A 21,695-nucleotide genomic window follows, 5' to 3' on the forward strand; every position below is an offset into this window, starting at 1 on the left:
GCATCCGGGGGCGGAAGGGGGAGTTGGCAATCCTGTCTCCTTGCCTGTAACGCCGGCAGTTGGAGGGAGGGGGACAAGAATGTGACTTTACTGCTCCCTGTAAATACATGCCAGCTCCAGGTGCCTACCTTATAGTAGTTAATGAGGTTCAGATACTGCAGGGTGGAGATTACATCCTCCTTCTTAATGCTGGTTAGTTCACTGATCTCACTGAGGGCAAAGAAACAGTGATTTAGAGTTTGTGACTGTAAGTTAATCGGCCGCTGAAAGTGGTCCACCCTAATATCTGAGAGGATACAGTCTTGATGGAGATGTGTCTGCTTCTCCTCCCCTCCTGCAGGCACCAATTCTTGCTGATATTCAACAATAACCTACATTTATATAGCGCCTTTGGTAAAACACCCCCAAGGTGCTTCACAGGAGCATAAATCAGACAGAATTTGACCCCGAGCCACATCAGGAGATATTAGGAACAGGCAACCAAAAGCTCGGTCAAAGAGGTCGGTTTTAAGGAGCGTCTTAAAGGACGAGAGCGAGGCGGAGAGGTTTAGGGAGGGAATTCCAGAGCTTAGGGCCCCAGGCAGCTGAAGGCACGGCCGCCAATGGTGGAGCGATGGGAATCGGGGGATGGACAAGAGGCTGGAATTGGAGGAGCGCAGAGATCCCGGAGGGTGGTAGGGTCTGGAGGAGGTTACAGAGATAGGGAGGGTTGTAGGGGCCGGAGGAGGTTACAGAGATAGGGAGGGTTGTAGGGGCTGGAGGAGGTTACAGAGATAGGGAAGGATGTACGTAGGGGCTGGGGAAGGTTACAGAGATAGGAAGGGTTGTAGGGGCTGGAGGAGGTTACAGAGATAGGGAGGGTTGTAGGGGCTGGAGGAGGTTACAGAGATAGGGAGGGTTGTAGGGGCTGGAGGAGGTTACAGAGATAGGGAGGGTTGTAGAGGCCGGAGGAGGTTACAGAGATAGGGAGGGTTGTAGAGGCCGGAGGAGGTTACAGAGATAGGGAGGGTTGTAGGGGCTGGAGGAGGTTACAGAGATAGGGAGGGTTGTGAGGAGGCCATGGAGGAATCTGAACACAAGGATGAGAATGTGTTGGGCTCCTCCAGATTACCTCCCACTCTACTTCAGGAAGGATACATTGACCTCAGAGGAGCACAGATGCACTAGAATGATCCCGGGGATGAAAGGGTTAAATTCCGAGGACAGGTCGCACAGACTAGGCTTGTATTCCCTCGAGTGTAGAAGATTAAGGGGTTGATCTAATCGAGGGGTTTAAGATGATTAAAGGATTCGATCGGGTCGATAGAGAGAAACTATTTCCTCTGGTCGGGGGGGGGGAGTCCAGAACAAGGGGGCAGAACCTTAAAATTATAGCCCGGGCCGTTCAGGGGTGATGTCAGGAAACACTTCTTCACACAAAGGGGAGTGGAAATCGGGAACTCTCTCCCCCCAGAAAGCTGCTGAGGCTGGGGGTCAATTGGAAATGGGGATTAGGTTACGGAGCCAAGGCCAGTAATTGTGGTTAAGATAAGATCAGCCGTGATCTAACTGAATGACGGAACAGGCTTGAGGGGCTGAATGGCCTCCTCCTGTTCCCCTGATCAGGAACGGGGAAACTGGCTGCATTTTCTCCTCCCGAACACGGCACTTGCTGAGGCTAAACCGGCAAAGACCCAACAGGGCAGCCCAGTGCTCCTCGGTGCCGACACTGTCAGTGCGGCACTCCCTCGGTAGCGACACTCCGACAGTGCGGCGCTCCCTCGTTACTGACACTTCGACAGCGCAGCGCTCCCTCGGTACTGACCCTCCGACAGCGCGGCGCTCCCTCAGTACTGACCCTCCGACAGCGCAGCGCTCCCTCAGTACTGACCCTCCGACAGTGCGGCGCTCCCTCGGTACTGACCCTCCGACAGTGCGGCGCTCCCTCAGTACTGACACTTCGACAGCGCAGCGCTCCCTCGGTACTGACCCTCCGACAGCGCGGCGCTCCCTCAGTACTGACACTCCGACAGCGCGGCGCTCCCTCGGTACTGACCCTCCGACAGTGCGGCGCTCCCTCAGTACTGACCCTCCGACAGTGCAGCACTCCCTCCATACTGACACTCCGACAGCGCAGCGCTCCCTCGGTACTGACCCTCCGACAGTGCGGCGCTCCCTCGGTACTGACCCTCCGACTGCGCGGCGCTCCCTCGGTACTGACCCTCCGACAGTGCGGCCTCCCTCAGTACTGACCCTCCGACAGTGCAGCACACCCTCGGTTCTGACCCTCCGACAGTGCGGCACTCCCTCGGTTCTGACCCTCCGACAGTGCGGCCTCCCTCAGTACTGACACTCCGACAGTGCAGCACTCCCTCGGTACTGACCCTCCGACAGTGCGGCCTCCCTCAGTACTGACCCTCCGACAGTGCGGCACTCCCTCGGTTCTGACCCTCCGACAGTGCGGCACTCCCTCGGTTCTGACCCTCCGACAGTGCGGCACTCCCTCGGTACTGCACTGGGAGTGTCAATTTGAATTTTGTGCTCGTGCCTCTGACTCGGAGGCGACGGATAGAGATTGAGTGTTACGCACTGAGTCATTGCTACCTTCCCCTAAGGGGGTCCACTCTGAACATACTTGATGGTGATCTGCGGCCTCTCTCCGTTCTCTGACTTCAGCTCCATGAGAATCTCCAGGATGGTCTGTGACCAATAGCTTCGGTAGGAGAGCAGCCCCAGGTCGGACAGTGGTTTCTCTGGTGTCCCCGTTTTACCCTCCACCTTTGAAAGCTCGTAACCTTGGAGAACAAAGGAGCCGCATGTCACGGGTTAGGGTTCTTCACAATTTATCAACGGGAACAGAGCTTTGGAAATGAAAGTTTATAGCTGATATCAAACGTGAACAACAGAGCCACGAGATAAGTGTCAAAACCTGGTCTGGATTGCTGTCAGGAATAGACTGACAATTTAATCTTTAACTCAGCCATTTACAATGGCACAATTCAATCCCACTGTGCTTCATCACTTCTTCCCAACATCTGCTCCCTCCACCACTGACACACAGTGGCAGCAGATACATGGGAACACCACCACCTGCAAGTTCCCCTCCAAGTCACACACCATCCTGACTTGGAACTATATCACCGTTCCTTCACTGTCACTGGGTCAAAATCCTGCAACTCCCTTCCTAACAGCACTGTGGGTGTATCTGCCCCACATGGACTGCAGCGGTTCAAGAAGGCAGCTCACCACCACCTTCTCAAGGGCAATTAGGGATGGGCAATAAATGCTGGACCTGGCCAGCGACGCCCACATCCTGAGTTTTTTTTTTAAATCACACGACAGAAGGTCAGTGTGGCCTAAACTGCTTCTGCTCACTGGTTGCTACAGGCCTCAGTCATCAGGGGAACCAGGGCTGACATGAAGTTCCTCTCTTGCCCAAACTGCTAAGTTGTGTTGTAGGCCAGGCCTCTGTTCCAGCTGAGATCAGCTAATGGCGCACAGCAAGGAGGGAACTGTCTGATCAGCGTGGCCCAGTCCCACACAGGGCAACCAGAGTGATTGAGGGAAATGGAGGGATTGGACAAAGAGGAGGCAACAGATTGTGAAGCTTTACTGTGTAAACTGGATATCTTGCTGGGAAGGGGAAGGGGGTAGGATTGCTGATTTTAGGATTCTAAAGGGGCTGGATACCGGAAACCACAATAGCTTGTTTCACCTCCGTCTGATCTATTGATCTCTCTCTCTCTATCTCCTGCAGTACCATCTGGTCCGGCTGAGTTAAGGAAATATTGGCACTTACTGAACTCAATGAGCAGCTTGCCGTAGCCTCTCCTCTGGTAAGGGGGTAGTGTTAATATACAAGCGACATTGTAATCCTCCGTCGACTCCTTCTCCTGAACAGAGGTTAAGAGGAGTCGTATCAAATAACTGTCCACCAGATTCACTCCAAAAATTACATTGTTTTTAAAAGAATATTCTGTTCATCAACACGTGGAATGTTAGTACTGAGGGATGAGACACTGGCAAGGCTGAAAAAAAGATTCGCAAGGAGAATACCAGCTGGGTCTATGCTCGAGAAGGCTGGGGGGGGGGGGGCACCTGATCAAGGGCTTTAAAATGATGACGGGGGTTCGATAGGATCGACATAGAGAAGATGTTTCCACTTGTGGGGGAGAGACCAGAACTAGGGGGGCATCAATGTAAGACAGTCACTAATAAATCCAATCAGGAGTTCAGGAGAAACTCCTATCCCCAGAGAGTGGGGAGAATGTGGAACTCACTATCACAGGGAGTGGTTGAGGTGAATAGTATCGATATATTTAAGGGGAAGCTGGATAAACACATGAGGGAGAAAGGAATAGAAGGATATGGTGATAGGGTGAGATGGAGAGGGGGTGGGAGGAGGCTCGTGTGGAGCAGATACCCCAGCTTGGACCTGTCAATACGTTGCTCTGTGTTAGTTTGGTCTCGGAGACAGTAAGGAACTGCCTACCTTTGAGAAGTACCCGACAATGTGAAAGCCTTTGCAGTCGTACTCGGTCATGACGTAGAAGAGGAAGGGATCTGTGTCATAGTAGAGAGTTTTGTGGTCCAGGAAACACTTGGCCAGTAGACACAGGTTCTGAGAGTAATTCTGTTAACAATGGGGGGAAAAAAGTAGTAATTAGACAGGAGAGATCAGAAACAGCAGCCCATGTTTCCTCACCACATTCTGTCCTGACGTTGCTGAGCCCACTGGCAGCCTCCTGTCCCTCATCCAAGTGCCACTCTTTTTCTCAGCATCGCTGGCATGGCTGGTGGTGGAGCGAGTGAATGTTTAAGGTAATGGACAGGTGGACGATCAAGCGGGCTGCTTTGTCCTGGATGGTGTCGAGCTTCTTGAGTGTTGCCACATCCTGTGGCAGCCATTATGCTGAGAGCGAGAAGGGGATCTAAGTGGTGGACGGCACCTGAGCTGATACATCCTCACCTGGATGTTCCAGTGGGGGTCACTGGATGGTGGCAGGAGAGCTGATTTGGCCCTTCCTTACTTCTGGGGTCCTGAGGCTAACTGTACCACCCCCGAAGGCAGCCCAGCTGCGATCAGCTACCTCAATGCTGCCTAGATGCCTTCCGATGGCTCGCTATCACGTATGGATTCAGCCATGCCAGAGTGGGTCGCACACACTCTCTCTCTCACGCGTTTCCGAGTCAGAAAGTTGTGGGTTCAAGTCCTCACTCCAGGTATTTGAGACCATAATCCTGAGAGACACACCTTAGCGTCAGTGCTGAGGGAGTGCCGCACTGTCGGAGGGTCAGTGCCGAGGGAGCGCCGCACTGTCGGAGGGTCAGTGCCGAGGGAGTGCTGCACTGTCGGAGGGTCAGTGCCGAGGGAGTGCCGCACTGTCGGAGCGTCGGTGCCGAGGGAGTGCCGCACTGTCGGAGCGTCGGTGCCGAGGGAGCGCCGCACTGTCGGAGGGTCAGTACCGAGGGAGCGCTGCGCTGTCGGAGTGTCAGTATGGAGGGAGTGCTGCACTGTCGGAGGGTCAGTACTGAGGGAGCGCCGCACTGTCGGAGGGTCAGTACCGAGGGAGTGCCGCACTGTCGGAGGGTCAGAACCGAGGGAGTGCCGCACTGTCGGAGGGTCAGTACTGAGGGAGGCCGCACTGTCGGAGGGTCAGTGCCGAGGGAGTGCCGCACTGTCGGTGATGCCATCTTTCAGATGAGACATTAAACCGAGGCCCCGTCTGCCCTCTCGGGTGGGTGTAAAAGATCCCACGGTCACTATTGGAAGAAGAGCAGGGGAGTTCTCCCCGGTGTCCTGGGGACAATATTTATCCCTCAACCAACATCACTAAAAACAGATGATCTGGGTCATGATCACATTGCTGTTTGTGGGATCTTACTGTGCATAAATTGACTGCCGCATTTTCTACATTACAACAGTGACCACACTTCAGAAAGTACTTCATTGGTTGTAAAGCACTTTGGGATGTCCTGAGGTGGTGATGGTTGCTGTAAATATGTAAGAGGTGGGGAGAGGGGGTGGGTGGTAGCACGATGGGGAGGACAGAATTAACAGATGGATACAGATATTATGCAGAAGCTACTCACCTTGTTTTTCCTGCCATCGATTTCAAAGAAGGAAATGGTTCCTTTCCTGTAGATTTCATTTCCTGGCGGGTGTCGCAAGTTACATTTGGTCTGACAGAAAAGAACAGCCAGTCATGTCACCATTGTCAGTGAGCGATAACTCAGAAAGGTATAGTTTTGTGGACAGTTCAAACGTATTTCTGAAAACACAAGCACCCTCCACCAGCACAGTCTGGACTAACCAGTTTCTACAATTCCGACCACTAAGTTAAGACATTCTCCTTCCTGCCATCACTTGAACCATTAACTTGGATTCTTGGCCGACATGCTCGCCTCTGTGTTGGAGGTTTTTGGGGGTTTGGTGGTGTTGGTTGTGGGAGGATTGTTGGCTCCAGGAGAAGTCCCTGTGTTGTCACTCCTCTCCCGAGTCAGAAGGTTGTGGGATTGAGCCCCACTCCAGAGGATTCAGCTGTGTAATCTAGGCAGACCCCTCACACTTCAGCGCAGTGCTGCGGCAGTGCTGCAGTCAGAGGTGCCGTCATGCCGGACCAGGTGGGTCTCATTTACTCTCTGGGTTGGAGGCGAATGATCCCGTGGGCATTGTGAGAAGGTAGACGAGCAGCCAGTTCAACATTCCTCCATCAACTGAGATCACCAGGAAGATTAACTGCCCGCTGCTGTTTGCAGGTTTTGTCTGCATGCAATACAGTTGCTGTGTTTGCCTATATGACAAGACACTACACTTCAAACTGACTCAGTGGAGATGATTCAGAGATGTACCGTGGCAGTAGAGAGGTGACGGGCACTGCATGATTTAGGAATAGGATTAGTGATGAGGGTTAGACACTGTGATTGACACCTGCACTGTCATGAGACGCATCAGCGACACAAATACTTGTCTCTCCTTTATTCAACAAACCGTGGGAGTATCAGGTCACAAAACCCGTTTCGTGTTACAGACCACGTGAGGCAAACTCTGTTTCTCTGCTCTCAGCTACCCCCCCACCCCTCACCCCCCAAACACTCACCAGGTGCCTCTGCAGGCACTTGAGGCTCTTCAGGTACTTGAGACAGAACTCGCAGAGGTACAAGACTGGGAGGGAGGTCAGCTCCTGTGGGTAAGGAGAGAAATACCAGGGTTTCAGGCGGTGCCGGCCCAGCTCGATGCATTCAATGTTCTTCATTCGAGTGACTATATCATCGTGGCTCCGGTCGGACACCAGACTGCCTGTCATCCGGGGGGCGGAGGGGATTCCGTCAGAGCTGTCTTGCGAGTCCTGTAAAGGAGGGTTTACATGAAAGGGGGTAGCACTCTCTTTACAGAGCCGACCAGCTTCCTCACCGCCCGGGGGCAGAGTTACTTTTTCTGTTGAGACAGTTAGACGCGGGAGGCAGTTAAAACACTTTGTGATGTCATCAGTCAGCTTCCGCGGTCCCCTGGCGTCACTGTGACATCATAAAAGGGGGATGGATAGGGAAACGGTGGCTCAGTTAGTAAACTTACAGATTTAACAGCACGGAAACAGACCATTCGGCCCACCTGCTCAGTGCTGGGGTTTCTGCTCCTCTCACCCCCTCTCCGTCTCACCCTGTCAGCCTATCCTTCTATTCCTTTCTCCCTCATGTGTTTATCCAGCTTCCCCTTAAATATATCGATACTATTCACTTCAACCACTCCCTGTGTAGTGAGTTCCACATTCTCCCCACTCTCTGGGCAAAGGAGATTCTCCTGAATTCCCCATTGGATTTATTACTGACTGTCTTATATTGATGGCCCCCTATATCTGGTCTCCCTCACAAGTGGAAACATCTTCTCTACGTCGACCCTATCGAACCCCCTTCATCATTTTAAAGCCTGCGATCAGGTCACCCCCCCTCAGCCTTCTCTTTTCTAGAGAAAAGATCCCCAGCCTGTTCAATCTTTCCTGATAGTTATAACCTCGCAGCTCTGGTGTCATCCTTGCAAATCATTCTTGCACCTTCTCCAGTGCCTCAATATCCTTTTTTTGTGACTTGGAGACTGCATAGTAACACCAAGTGTGCACAGTGGCAGCAGTGTGTACCATCTACAAGATTCACTGCAGTAACTCACCAAGGCTCCTCAGACAGCACCTTCCAAACCCGCGACCTCTACCAACTAGAAGGATGAGGGCACCAGATGCATGGGAGCATCACCACCTGCAAGTTCCCCTCCAAGTCACACACCATCCTGACTTGGAACTATATGACTGTTCCTTCACTGGTGCTGAGTTACAAACCCGGAACTGCCTTCCTAACAGCACTGTGGGTGCACCTACCCCACATGGACTGCATGAAGGCAGCTCACCACCACCTTCTCACGGGCAATTAGGGATGGGCAATAAATGCTGGGCCTGGTCAGCGACGCCCACATCCCACAAATGAATTTAAAAAAAGCTCCAAGTGCAGTATATGGAGACCAGACCGTACACAGCGCTCCAAGAGGGGTGTATGGAGATGGGAACTGTGCACTCTGCTCTACTGTGATCAACCAATTATGGGAAGTAAGAAGCCAGTTATCGCCCATCCCTAGTTCAGCTGCAGAGTTGAGCATCAGAAGTTACCAAAATTGTCACAGATCAGCTCCCCAGGGTGTACACCCAGTTAGCCCATCTCAGCTGTGTCATCAATTGGCTGCTACAGCTGGCCCCTGGGCTAGGGAAGGCATGAGTGTGAAAAATCAGTGCCCCCCTCCCACCCCCCCACCCGCCTTCCTGGAAGCTTTGGCAGGGCACGAACAGGCTTGGTTGATGGCCGCACTTCCCCATCCCAGTGTGCTGGTGACATGGCAGCACCTGAGGAATGGGCCCATGTGTGAGCTGTCACAGTGCCTTCAGCAGATGGAAAAGTAGAGACTGGGAGAAGCTGGGATTGTTCTCCTTACAGCAGAGAAGGTTAAGGGGGAGATTTAATCGAGGTGTTCAAAATAGCGAGGGGTTTTGATGGAGTAAATAAGGAGAAACTGTTTCCAGTGGCAGGAGGGTCGGTAACCAGAGAGACACAGACTGAAGAGAATTGGTAAAAGAACCAGAGGGGGAGATGAGGAGAATTTTTTTAACACAGTGAGTTGTTGTGATCTGGAACGCGCTGCCTGAAAGGGCGGTGGAAGCAGATTCAATAGTAACTTTCAAAAGGGGAATTGGATAAATAGTTGAAAAGGAGAAATTTACAGAGCTGTGGGGGAAAGAGCAGGGGGAGAGTGGGACTGATTGGAGAGATCTTTCAAAGAGCCAGCACAGACACGATGGTCTGACTGGCCTCCTCCTGTGCTGTATATATCTCTAAACAAAGACACCCATTTAAATCCCACCTTTAAGGACTACAGGGCGTCCCAAAGGGCTTCACACCCAATAAGGTACTTTTTGAAATGGTGATGTTGGTTGAGGGATAAATATTGGTCGGGACACAGGTTAAGCGAGCGAGAGCTGACAAAGAGCAGGACAAACTGTATGGAAGACCTGCAGTTTATAACTTACCTCATCAGTCCCCAAGCAGTTGGCTTTCCTCTTCCTCCCAGCCACAGCCGGCATGGGTCTCCTCGCAGAACCATTTTGCTACAAAGAGAGAAATTCGTGTTAAATGGAATTTAGCTGCTGCATTATTGTCAGAACCACTGAAGACAAAAACTACATGGAAAAGCTCTGTGTTTGTACACCGTCTTGCTCAAACATCCCAAAACACTCCATGTACAATGAGGTGGAAGAGGAAACATCTGCAGGGCTACAGGGAAAGCAGAGGGGCGTGGGGGAGGAGAGGGAACTAATTGGATAGAACTTTCAAGGAGCCAGCACAGGCAGAAAGGGGCTGAATGGCCTCCTTCTCTGCTGTAAGATTCAATGATTGAAAGAGATTTCAAAGGAAAATCTAAAGTCTTTCAACAGAAAGACTGACATTGAAGAGTTTTAACCACCGGGACGGACGGGGGAGAGAGAGACCGGGACGGGCGGGAGAGAGAGAGAGAGAGACCGGGACGGGCGGGAGAGAGAGAGAGAGAGAGAGAGACCGGGACGGGCGGGAGAGAGAGACCGGGACGGGCGGGAGAGAGAGACCGGGACGGGCGGGAGAGAGAGACCGGGACGGGCGGGAGAGAGAGACCGGGACGGGCGGGAGAGAGAGACCGGGACGGGCGGGAGAGAGAGACCGGGACGGGCGGGAGAGAGAGACCGGGACGGGCGGGAGAGAGAGAGAGAGAGACCGGGACGGGCGGGAGAGAGAGAGAGAGACCGAGACGGGCGGGAGAGAGAGAGACCGGGACGGGCGGGAGAGAGAGAGAGACCGGGACGGGCAGGAGAGAGAGAGAGAGAGAGACCGGGACGGGCGGGAGAGAGAGAGAGAGAGAGAGAGAGAGAGAGAGAACGGGAAAGGCGGGAGAGAGAGAGAGAGACCTGGACGGACGGGGGAGAGAGAGAGACCTGGACGGACGGGGGAGAGAGAGACCTGGACGGACGGGGGAGAGAGAGACCTGGACGGACGGGGGAAGAGAGAGGCCTGGACGGACGGGGAAGAGAGAGGCCTGGACGGACGGGGGAGACAGAGAAAGAGACCTGGACGGACGGGGGACACAGAGAAAGAGACCTGGACGGACGGGCGAGAGAGAGAGAGAGAGACCGGGGGGGGAGAGAGAGAGAGAGAGAGAGAGAGAGAGACCGGGACAGACGGGGGAGAGAGAGAGAGAGAGAGAGACCTGGACGGATGGGGGAGAGAGAGAGAGAGAGAGACCTGGACGGATGGGGGAGAGAGAGAGAGAGAGAGACCTGGACGGATGGGGGAGAGAGAGAGAGAGAGAGACCTGGACGGATGGGGGGGAGAGAGAGAGAGACCTGGACGGATGGGGGAGAGAGAGAGAGAGACCTGGACGGATGGGGGAGAGAGAGAGAGAGAGAGAGAGACCTGGACGGATGGGGGAGAGAGAGAGAGAGAGAGAGAGACCTGGACGGATGGGGGAGAGAGAGAGAGAGAGAGAGAGAGAGAGAGAGACCTGGACGGATGGGGGAGAGAGAGAGAGAGAGAGACCTGGACGGATGGGGGAGAGAGAGAGAGAGAGAGAGAGAGACCTGGACGGATGGGGGAGAGAGAGAGAGAGAGACCTGGACGGATGGGGGAGAGAGAGAGAGAGAGAGAGAGAGAGAGAGAGAGACCTGGGCGGATGGGGGAGAGAGAGAGAGAGAGAGAGAGACCTGGACGGATGGGGGGGAGAGAGAGAGAGACCTGGACGGATGGGGGGGAGAGAGAGGGAGACCTGGACGGATGGGGGGGGGAGAGAGAGAGAGAGAGAGAGACCGGGACGGACGGGGGAGAGAGAGAGACCGGGACGGACGGGGGAGAGAGAGAGACCGGGATGGACGGGGGAGAGAGAGAGACCGGGACGGACGGGGGAGAGAGAGAGACCGGGACGGACGGGGGAGAGAGAGAGACCGGGACGGACGGGGGGGAGAGAGAGACCGGGACGGACGGGGGGGAGAGAGAGACCGGGACGGACGGGGGAGAGAGAGAGACCGGGACGGACGGGGGAGAGAGAGAGACCGGGACGGACGGGGGAGAGAGAGAGACCGGGACGGACGGGGGAGAGAGAGAGACCGGGACGGACGGGGGAGAGAGAGACCGGGACGGACGGGGGAGTGAGAGAGAGAGAGACCGGGACGGACGGGGGAGAGAGAGAGACCGGGACGGACGGGGGAGAGAGAGAGACCGGGACGGACGGGGGAGAGAGAGACCGGGACGGATGGGGGAGAGAGAGACCGGGACGGACGGGAGAGAGAGAGACCGGGACGGACGGGGGAGAGAGAGACCGGGACGGACGGGGGAGAGAGAGACCGGGACGGACGGGGGAGAGAGAGAGAGAGAGACCGGTACAGACACACCATTTTATGAGATGAACAGCCTGTTGATTTGTTTTTTCTGGAGGTGTTGGTTGGGATAGATAGATACTCGCCCTGGATACCCAGGAGAACTCCCTGCCCTGGGACTTTAACATTGCCCTGGACAGACAGATAAGACCTCAAGTCCTGGAGTGTCTCAATGGCCACCCCATCAGCCAAGCTAGCATAACAGGGCACATCGTTTCCCAGAAGGTATTCACACAGGCCAATCGGACAATGCAGGCAGACTGTTACTGGCAGCAGCAGACGCTAGACCCGGCATTCACAATCTGAGACTTGTTCTAGGCAGACTGAGAGGCTTCTTAGGCATAACCCCTTCTACCAGTAACTCAGCGGGGAAAGTCAGCAGTGTGATGGAATAGTCTCCACTTGCCTGGATGGGTGCAGCTCCAATAACACTCAAGAAGCTCGACACCATCCAGGACAAAGCAGTCCGTTTGATTGGCACCCCATCCACCACCTTCAACATTTCACTCCCTCCACCACCGGCACACAGTGGCAGCAGTGTGTACCATCTACAAAATGCACTGCAGTAACTCACCAAGGCTCCTTCGACAGCACCTTCCAAAGCCGTGACCTCTACCAATTAGAAAGACAAGGCAGCAGATACATGGGAACACCACCACCCGCAAGTTCCCGTCCAAGTCACACACCATCCTGACTTGGAACTATATCACCGTTCCTTCACTGTCGCTGGGTCAAAATCCTGGAACTCCCTTCATAACAGCACTGTGGGTCTACCTACCCCACATGGACTGCAGTGGTTCAAAAAGGCAGCTCACCACCACCTTCTCAAGGGCAATTAGTGATGGGCAATAAATGCTGGCCTGGCCAGCGACACCCACATCCCGAGTGAATTTTTAAATAACTTTCACCTGCGAGGGGCAAGGAGAACTGCCACAGTTCGAGGCTTACCCCAAGCACCAGTGTGAACCTTCAGAGGCAGGAATAGCTCCATGCCCGGGAACCTAGACGCATCGAGTTGAGTCCCTACCTTAGGTGTGCTGCATAGACACGTTGCTCCTGTCCTAGATGCATTGAACGGGAAACTGGATAAAGACATGAGGGAGAAAGGAATAGAAGGATATGGTGATAGGGTGAGATGAAGAGGGAGTGCAGGAGGCTCGTGTGGAGCAGAAACACTGGCACAGACCCCTCCCCCACCCCTGCTCCTATCTGAAACTCACCTGTGCATACACGGGTGTCGGGATTTCTGGGGCTGGTGCCACAGGAGTTGCTGGAGAGCACTGGGTCGCGAGGGAAACTGCCTCCAATTTCCTCTTCTGCAAGGGAATCAGAACATTTCTCATGCAAAAGGTGTGAGGAGCATCCATCAAACCCTTATGTCAAAATACATGGCCCACCCCCCCCACCCACCTCGCCCCGAGATTCTGCACGTTACCTCTGGAGCATTCTGGCAGAATTTTCTAGATAAAGCTATTAGATAATACAGTAACCTCACAATGGGGAGGCAGGGAGCAGGTACTGGACATCTTCCCCTCTGGGATGTGGGGGAGTGAGAGGTAAGGATAGATCTACCCCCCCCACCGCCCCTCCTCAGGCACTGCTGTGTGTCTCCAGAGGACCAGATGGTGGAGCCCGGGGGGGGAGGCAGGTCGGCTGTAGGACAGAGGTGGCTCTGGAAGACCAGGCGACGGCGACTGTACTGAACAAGCAACGTGGCTCTCGGGTACGTCCAGCTGGGACCAAGAGGCAAACAAACCTGGTGATACGACAAGCAACCCTGTTCAACTATGGCGTCTCGGAATTTACAGAGCAGAGAAACTAAATGGGTGGGGCAATGCCGACAGACTGATGTGACCGTCTTGCTGCTGTCTGGACTGACAAGATTAAACTTGGTGGTACAATGGGAGTTCTGATACCCTGCACCCCACACTCTGGGTCTTGGCCCACCACAATTGCCCACTCCACCAGGCCCTCCAAATGAACCAGAGAAGGAGTGAGATTTGGGTACAGTTTGGTCATTATTTCGGACTGTGTCATAATTCAGTAGCATACACGTCACTGTCCCCCTCCTGATGCTGGGGTAGCAAACTGGAACAAGAGATGCTGGTAACCAAGGTTAGTCAAACACATTTTCTTGGCGCTCGGAAATTGAGGCAATGCTGCCCAAACTGACTGGGAACAAGCAACCTGGGGCCAAAGTTTATCCAAACAATTTTGAAAATTTTGAGAGTTACATTTGCAGGTCCTGGTGAATTTCATTCATGTTTTCGTAGATGCCAGGCTGGCTTTCTGCATCCTTTGTGCCAGAAAGGGTTAACTCACCATGGAAGAAACAGTGAACAATTCATTGCAGCACAAAATAAGCAGACTGTCATCTCATTGTCACCACCCCCACCAGCTGTACAACTGCCTGCAAACACATTTAACAGCAAGTCAACATCTCTCTGCTGACCCCCGGCTTGCTGGGGGGGGGGGGGGGGGGGGGCGAGGGGGTGCAACTTCCACAATGACATTACGGGACAAGATCCAGAAATCTGGAACTCTCTCCCCACCTCCTGCAACAAAAGACAGCCTTGCTGGGGGAGACAACGGTGCTTTCAAGACGGAGATGGATAGATTTTTTTCTGGGTAAGGTTATCAAGAGATATCGAGCTGAGGTACGGATCAGCCCTGATCTAACTGAAAGGCAGAAGAAGCTCAAGGGGCTGAACGGCCTCCTCCTAGTCCTAAATTGAGACACCTAGTGGAGAATAGGTGATATCTCCCAGTGGACAGAGGCAGGTAAGTAATTTAGAAAGCAGAGGTAGCATAATCCACCCCGCCTCATTCCCTCACAACCTGCGTGCACGTGGCTCCTTTTCGCCAACTTCAATAGCCAAGCTGGCAGTGATTATGAAATTTGACAATAGCATGTGACTAGTCAGATGATTTGATAGGCCGTGGAAGACTGGGGAGAAAGGGAGGCAGATTCCCATTCATCGTGTATACCTCCTGTATTTATTTAATATATTAAAACAATGCGTGCTCTTCCTGCCAACTTTATATTAGAAACGCTGTGTCCTCATTTATTAATGTGAGATGCCTATGTAAACAGGTCATGCTGTAATTGCGACCTCCCACCAGTGGAGGCACTGCAGCAGTCTGACACTTTATGTAGGGAGCTCGTGTTATAAAAAGATTAAAAATAAGAACAAGACACGTGTCTGGCTGAAGGTGGCATTGCAATGCATAGTGGGGCGCAAGTCTGGAGGTTATCGTACTACGGTACATCTGCTGGTACGAGAGAATACAACATGACCAGTGCATTCCTTGGACAATGGACACATTTGAATTCAAAGGGCAATGTAACTGAGCTTTTATCTCCTCACCCCCCCACACCAACCCCAGCGTTCTTCCCTCCACTCCTGAGGCTGCTGACTTACACCTGGGTTATCATTCTGTGGTCACCTGCTGACACCCTCCTCCCCCAGATGTGCGCTCTCCATGCACAAGGCCAGCGACTGCTGGGAGGTCTGCAGGGATTCTTGCCACCCAGTGGCTCGCCTAGCTAGAAAGTGCCCACGCACATGCGTGTACGTGTGAGATGTTAGGTAGGCAGGGGGGTGGGGGGGGGGGGGGGGGGACGACAGCTCCGGGCTCGGTTTTGATACCCTGCACAGATGGCCCAGCTGACACTTCCTAAGCCACCTGCACGAGATGCCAGGCTGGGGCGCTGGGGGCAACAGGCACCCATACTGCGCCCCATCAGGGCAGTAAGAAGCTGAAACAACATTGAAATAATCAGGCCTGGTACCGATGCACTGGGTGGTCAGTCAGGATACAGGCAATGCAGAGTTGATGAAAGAGTCAGTAACACTGCCAGAAACTCAGGTACAAAGGGGCTAGAAAGGGGTTAAACTGCATCACAAGTCACTCAAATCACCATCAATCGGTCAAACAAGTATAAATGCAACTCACGGATAACAAATTTTTTGTGACGTTTTCGATGCTGTTGGTCCTGTCTGGTATCTTCACGACAGGGACCCTTTGTAAACTAGCACTTGTGGCTAAGTAGGGCAAGCCCTGTTTCACAATACCATAGAGGGAGAAAGAGACACAACAGGTTATCCTGGTAGTGCTACCAACTGCAGCCTGACTGTGATTCTCATCCTCGCCCCCTCCCTATCTCTGCAACCTCCACCAGCCCCTACAACCCTCCCTATCTCTGGAACGTCCTCCAGTCCCTCCGAGATCTCTGCGCTGCTCCAATTCCGGCCTCTTCTCCATCCCTCGATTCCCATCGCTCCACCATTGGCAGCTGTGCCTTCAGCTGCCTGGGGCCCTAAGCTCTGGAATTCCCTCCCTAAACCTCTCCGCCTCTCTCTCTCTCCTCCTTTAAACCGACCTCTTTGACCGAGCTTTTGGTCGCCTAATATCTCCTTATGTGGCTCAGGTTCAAATCTTTGTCTGACTTACACTCCTGTGAAGCATCTTGGGATATTTTACTACGTTAGAGGAGCTATATAAATGCAGGGTGTGGTTGACTGTGGGGTTGCGATACTTCAGATTCCCTGTTCCGTCCCGGTGGCTGGAAGCTAAAACTCTCTCGATGTGAAGGGTCCATTCAGACAGATGGATCTCAGTTAAACTGTTTAGTCACAATGGCTCTGCCAGTCCCAAGCACTGCCACGTCCCACAAGTGTTGCTCCTGTAGATGCCGGCCTTCACTGGGGTACAAGTTCAAAAGGGACCAATCACCTTCCTATAACTCGTCCTGCGCGCCCAAGACGGGACAATGAGTTCTGACCGGCTACCCCTCCAGACAGGGTATCACAGCCAAGTGCAGCGCTGACCTCATTGAACGCCCGGTCGCGTTGGCTCTCCAGCAGGGGTCTGGAGGAGGAATCCTGGCTGATTTCCCCCCCCACCACCACCCCCGCTTCCCTAGCCCATCAAAGTGAGGTTAACTGCAGCACCTCCACCCAGCCACCACATCCGATAAGACTTTCCTCTATAAACCACCTTCAGAACACGCTAAAGCACTGTACAGCCAATGTGGGAAATGTGACAGCACAGCAAGCTCCCACATAGGCAGTTTTTTTTTTTAAAAACGATGTTGATTGAGGGATAAATACTGGCCCCAGGACACCGAGGAGAAGTCAAAGTTGCGAATAGCCTGCTACAGTGTCGGCCACCACTGGTCCCGAGCGCACCTTGTAAGTTCATCACTTCTCACATCAGCTGGCTTCGTGTTATGACAAAAGGTGAAATGGCTCCCTGTTAACAGAGGGCCCAGTCTGGATCGTTACTGTACAGTTAACTAAACATTTCTAAGCTATCCACCCAATGGACAAGTGTCAATCAGAGACAACGTAATGGTGCACAATACAGGTTAACACAACAGGGCTCTACGAAAAGAAAAGACTTGCATTTATGTAGCACCTTTCACCACGTCCCGCAGAGCTTTAAAGCCAATGAAGTGTAGTCACTGTTGTAATGGAGGAAATACAGCAGCCAATTCACGCACTGCAAGATCCCACAGTTAAATAAACGACCAGATAATTTGTTTTTAGTGACACGGGTGTTGAATGATAAATACTGAGGAGGACGATGGGGAGAACTCCCTCACTCTTCGGTAAAATAGCCTCCCCCAAGGGATCTTTTACATCCACCCAAGGGGGCAGTCAAGGCCTCATTAAAAAGGCGGTACCCCGCAACAGTGCAGCACTCCCTCAGCACTGCACTGGCAGGGTCAACCCGGATTATGGGATTCAAGCCTCTGTTGTGAGGGCTCGGAGCCAGGAGCTTCTGATTCAGAGAGGGCGGTGATCACCCACATTTTCCAGCAGGATTCACAGGGCAGAGCTCAGGAGCAGGAAACCCGACTGATTTTCACCGGTCCAAGTAGGTTCTGCATTCTGCTGGGCGAATTGGCAGTTATATTAATGGGTTATGGAAGAAGGGGGAGAAATAATCAGTGGGAGCCCCCGATCCTTCTTCAGTGGTCCATACCGGAAAGTGTGCACATGCAAATGCATCGGCATACACGCCTAACTGTGCGTAGACAGGTTCAAGAGTCACTTATCATCACTACACTGCTTACTCCTCAGATCAATACACTGTCCAGATTTCCACTCCCCTTTGTGTGAAGAAGTGTTTCCTGACATCACCCCTGAACGGCCCTGGCTCGAATTTTAAGGTTCTGCCCCCCTTGTTCTGGACTCCCCCCGACCAGAGGAAATAGTTTCTCTCCATCGACCCGATCGAATCCTTTAATCATCTTAACCCCTCGATTAGATCACCCCCTTAATCTTCTACACTCGAGGGAATACAAGCCCAGTCTGTGTGACCTGTTCTAGTTAATGAAACTAAACTGGAAACCAAGAAAGGAGTTGCTTTATACCCAAATGATCAGCAACAGCACTGAGGAGAGACTAACAGTCTCAGCTTTATCAATCTCTGCAATGAGGAAGCTGGGCATCCAACATAGGGGTGTAGAGCTGGTGAGGGCACTAAGTCGTGCTCACACAAACTCCAGAGGGCAGGGCTGGAGGGAGGACGTTGGGGGGGGGGGGGGGGGGGGGGGCGGGGGGGGGGGGAGTGGGTGGGGATGGTAGGGGGCAGGTGGCTCCAACGCGCAAATGGGTGACTGAAAAACCCAGCAAACCCGTTCCCAGGGCAGGACACGAGGATTCCCATTGGCAGTTATTTCATTACATTAACAAGGTAGAGCCCTGCGGGTATATTATTAAGAAACATGCTGTACCGGCGTTGGAATGGTTTTGCCGATCCCTGCTGTTGAAGAGTGCAGTGAGAGATCGAGTGTCTTCTTCTGAGGAGGAATAGAGATCAGGTTACTTACGTACATGGTCTAAAAACACATAAATGGCTGCTCCGCCTTGCTTAAAAATGTTCCAAGGACTCACTAAAGCCCCCTCATTCCTTCCGCCACACCTCACTCTCAGCCGGGGGCATCATAAGTAACTGCTCCCCATCATGGCCACCCAACTGAAACCAGCTAACACAGCACGGAAATGAAAAGGCACAGAGAGATTAAGGGGCCTGAGCACAGAAATCATTAAAAGCTAGTGGACAGGTACAAAAGAATCGACATGAAAAGGCTAAAGGACATTTGGTCTTTGTCTCATTGAGGCTGGAATACAAAGGGATGGAAGTTATGTTACAGTTTATATCAGGCTCTGGTTTGACCCCCATCTGGAGTAACTGCACTCAGTTCTGGGGCACGATACCTCAGGATGGAGATATTGACCTCAGAGTGGGTGCAGTGCACATTCACCAGAATCTTCATTGGCTCTGCAGCACTTTGGGGAATCTTGAGGTTGTGAAAGGTGCTACACAAATGCAGGTCTTTCCTTCTTTCTTAACTCCCTCGCTGCAACCCATTTCTTACCTTGTACCTAACCCCCTCCCCATAACCCTTCTTTTAACCCCCTCCCTGTATCCACAGGCTCACCCTCCAGTCTCTTCATAACCCTCTCTTCCCCTTCTTTTAACCCTCTCCCCAAAATCCTTCATATCTTCCATTACCCTTCTTACCTTCCCCTCTCTGCATCCCCTCTTACCTCGTAAACCCCCCTTTTAACCCTTCCCTGAATTCCTCCCTTACCCTCCCCTCTCCAGAACCCCTCTCACAGCCCCCTTCCTCCCCTACCTCCCTGTAGCCTCTTCTCACCACCATTACTCTCCCTTCCCTATAGCCCCTCTCTCACCCCCATTACCCTCCCCTCCCCGTAGCCCTTCTCTCACCCCCATTACCCTCCCTGTGGCCCCTCTCTCACCCCCATTACCCTCCCCTCCCTGTGGCCCCTCTCTCACCCCCATTACCCTCCCTTCCCCGTAGCCCCTCTCTCAGCCCCAATACCCTCCCCTCCCTGTGGCCCCTCTCTCACCCCCATTACCCTCCCTGTGGCCCCTCTCTCACCCCCATTACCCTCCCCTCCCTGTGGCCCCTCTCTCACCCCCATTACCCTCCCTTCCCCGTAGCCCCTCTCTCAGCCCCAATACCCTCCCCTCCCTGTGGCCCCCTCTCTCACCCCCATTACCCTCCCTGTGGCCCCTCTCTCACCCCCATTACCCTCCCTTCCCCGTAGCCCCTCTCTCAGCCCCATTACCCTCCCCTCCCTGTGGCCCCTCTCTCACCCCCATTACCCTCCCCTCCCCGTAGCCCCTCTCTCACCCCCATTACCCTCCCCTCCCCGTAGCCCCTCTCTCACCCCCATTACCCTCCCTGTGGCCCCTCTCTCACACCCCATTACCCTCCTTCCCCGTAGCCCCTCTCTCACCCCCATTACCCTCCCCTCCTTGTGGCCCCTCTCTCAGCCCCATTACCCTCCCTGTGGCCCCTCTCTCACCCCCATTACCCTCCCCTCCCCGTAGCCCCTCTCTCACCCCCATTACCCTCCCTGTGGCCCCTCTCTCACCCCCATTACCCTCCCCTCCCCGTAGCCCCTCTCTCACCCCCATTACCCTCCCTGTGGCCCCTCTCTCACCCCCATTACCCTCCCTTCCCCGTAGCCCCTCTCTCACCCCCATTACCCTCCCCTCCTTGTGGCCCCTCTCTCACCCCCATTACCCTCCCTGTGGCCCCTCTCTCACCCCCATTACCCTCCCTGTGGCCCCTCTCTCACCCCCATTACCCTCCCCTCCTTGTGGCCCCTCTCTCACCCCCATTACCCTCCCCTCCCTGTAGCCCCTCTCTCACCCCCATTACCCTCCCCTCCCTGTAGCCCCTCTCTCACCCCCATTACCCTCCTTGTGGCCCCTCTCTCACCCCCTTTACTCTCCCCTCCCTGTAGCCCCTCTCGCACCCCCATTACCCTCCCCCTCCTTGTGGCCCCTCTCTCACCCCCATTACCCTCCCCTCCCCGTATCCCCTCTCTCACCCCCTTTACTCTCCCCTCCCTGTAGCCCCTCTCTCACCCCCATTACTCTCCCCTCCCCGTAGCCCCTCTCTCACCCCCATTACCCTCCCCTCCCCGTATCCCCTCTCTCACCCCCATTACCCTCCCCTCCTTGTTGCCCCTCTCTCACCCCCATTACCCTCCCCTCCCCGTAGCCCCTCTCTCACCCCCATTACCCTCACCTCCATTTAGCCCTTCTCTTACCCTCCCTCCCCTTAGCCTGTCTTACCATACCCTTTCCCCATAGCCCCCCTCACCCTCCCCACACTTCCTGCCTGCAGACCCTCTTACCCTCCGCCATCCCTATCTCACTCTCTCACTAACGGCTCTGGGCCTGGGCCAAATGAAACAAAGCAGTAGGTCTTTACCAATTCCCTCTCAGGGGAGCTCGGCCTGGAGCCTGAGAGCCCATTCTTGGTGGGAGTCTTGGCCTCCTTTTTCGGGAACTGTATTTTCTTCAAGTCCAACCTCTCGGGAGTCACCCACTCATCCAAACGCTTGTTGACTGTAAAGAAGTAGAACGAGGTTTGAATCATTCACCAGCAACAACTTCACTCCAGTGACAGCCCCCACCCACACTCCCCACAATCTCTCTAACATACACCTCTCCCCACCCCACCCATGATCAACGCAATGCTGTCCTGGCAGCTCCTGGGACACAGCTGCTAGATTTCCTGGCTGAACTGATAAGGGTGTCAGCATTGGCTCAATGCGGAACGTGCTCTCGCTTCTTGGGTTCAAGCATCCAAACACCCCAAAGACCCCAGCCCACAATCCAGGCCGAGGGGGGCCAGAGCTGGGCGTTGCGGGGGGGAGGTGGGGGGGTAGTGTTTAAGGGACGGGTAATCCAGAGAACAGGGTTCAAACATCACCCCGGGCA

The 21,695-nt window shown here is 53.9% G+C and overlaps 1 protein-coding gene across 3 annotated transcripts in view; it reads right to left on the reverse strand.

The window, feature by feature from the left end:
• The window catches only part of LOC137355862 (histone acetyltransferase KAT5), a 71,299-nt gene that overhangs the window by 2,986 nt on the left and 46,618 nt on the right, over nucleotides 1-21,695 (reverse strand). The window contains exons 3-13 of one of the 3 annotated variants that reach the window (XM_068021455.1): nucleotides 21,184-21,320; nucleotides 18,661-18,723; nucleotides 15,873-15,977; nucleotides 13,136-13,231; nucleotides 9,546-9,623; nucleotides 7,080-7,328; nucleotides 6,073-6,162; nucleotides 4,472-4,612; nucleotides 3,779-3,872; nucleotides 2,615-2,774; nucleotides 129-210 (exon numbers count right to left, since the gene is read on the reverse strand). In XM_068021455.1, coding sequence (XP_067877556.1) covers nucleotides 129-210; nucleotides 2,615-2,774; nucleotides 3,779-3,872; nucleotides 4,472-4,612; nucleotides 6,073-6,162; nucleotides 7,080-7,328; nucleotides 9,546-9,623; nucleotides 13,136-13,231; nucleotides 15,873-15,977; nucleotides 18,661-18,723; nucleotides 21,184-21,320 — 1,295 coding nt within the window. Of the gene's footprint in view, nucleotides 1-128; nucleotides 211-2,614; nucleotides 2,775-3,778; nucleotides 3,873-4,471; nucleotides 4,613-6,072; nucleotides 6,163-7,079; nucleotides 7,329-9,545; nucleotides 9,624-13,135; nucleotides 13,232-15,872; nucleotides 15,978-18,660; nucleotides 18,727-21,183; nucleotides 21,321-21,695 lie in introns of all 3 variants that reach the window. The other 2 variants (XM_068021454.1, XM_068021457.1) reach the window with 2 other exon arrangements.

Source organism: Heterodontus francisci, chromosome 44 (assembly GCF_036365525.1).
Source record: "Heterodontus francisci isolate sHetFra1 chromosome 44, sHetFra1.hap1, whole genome shotgun sequence".
NCBI classification, from domain to species: Eukaryota; Metazoa; Chordata; class Chondrichthyes; order Heterodontiformes; family Heterodontidae; genus Heterodontus; species Heterodontus francisci.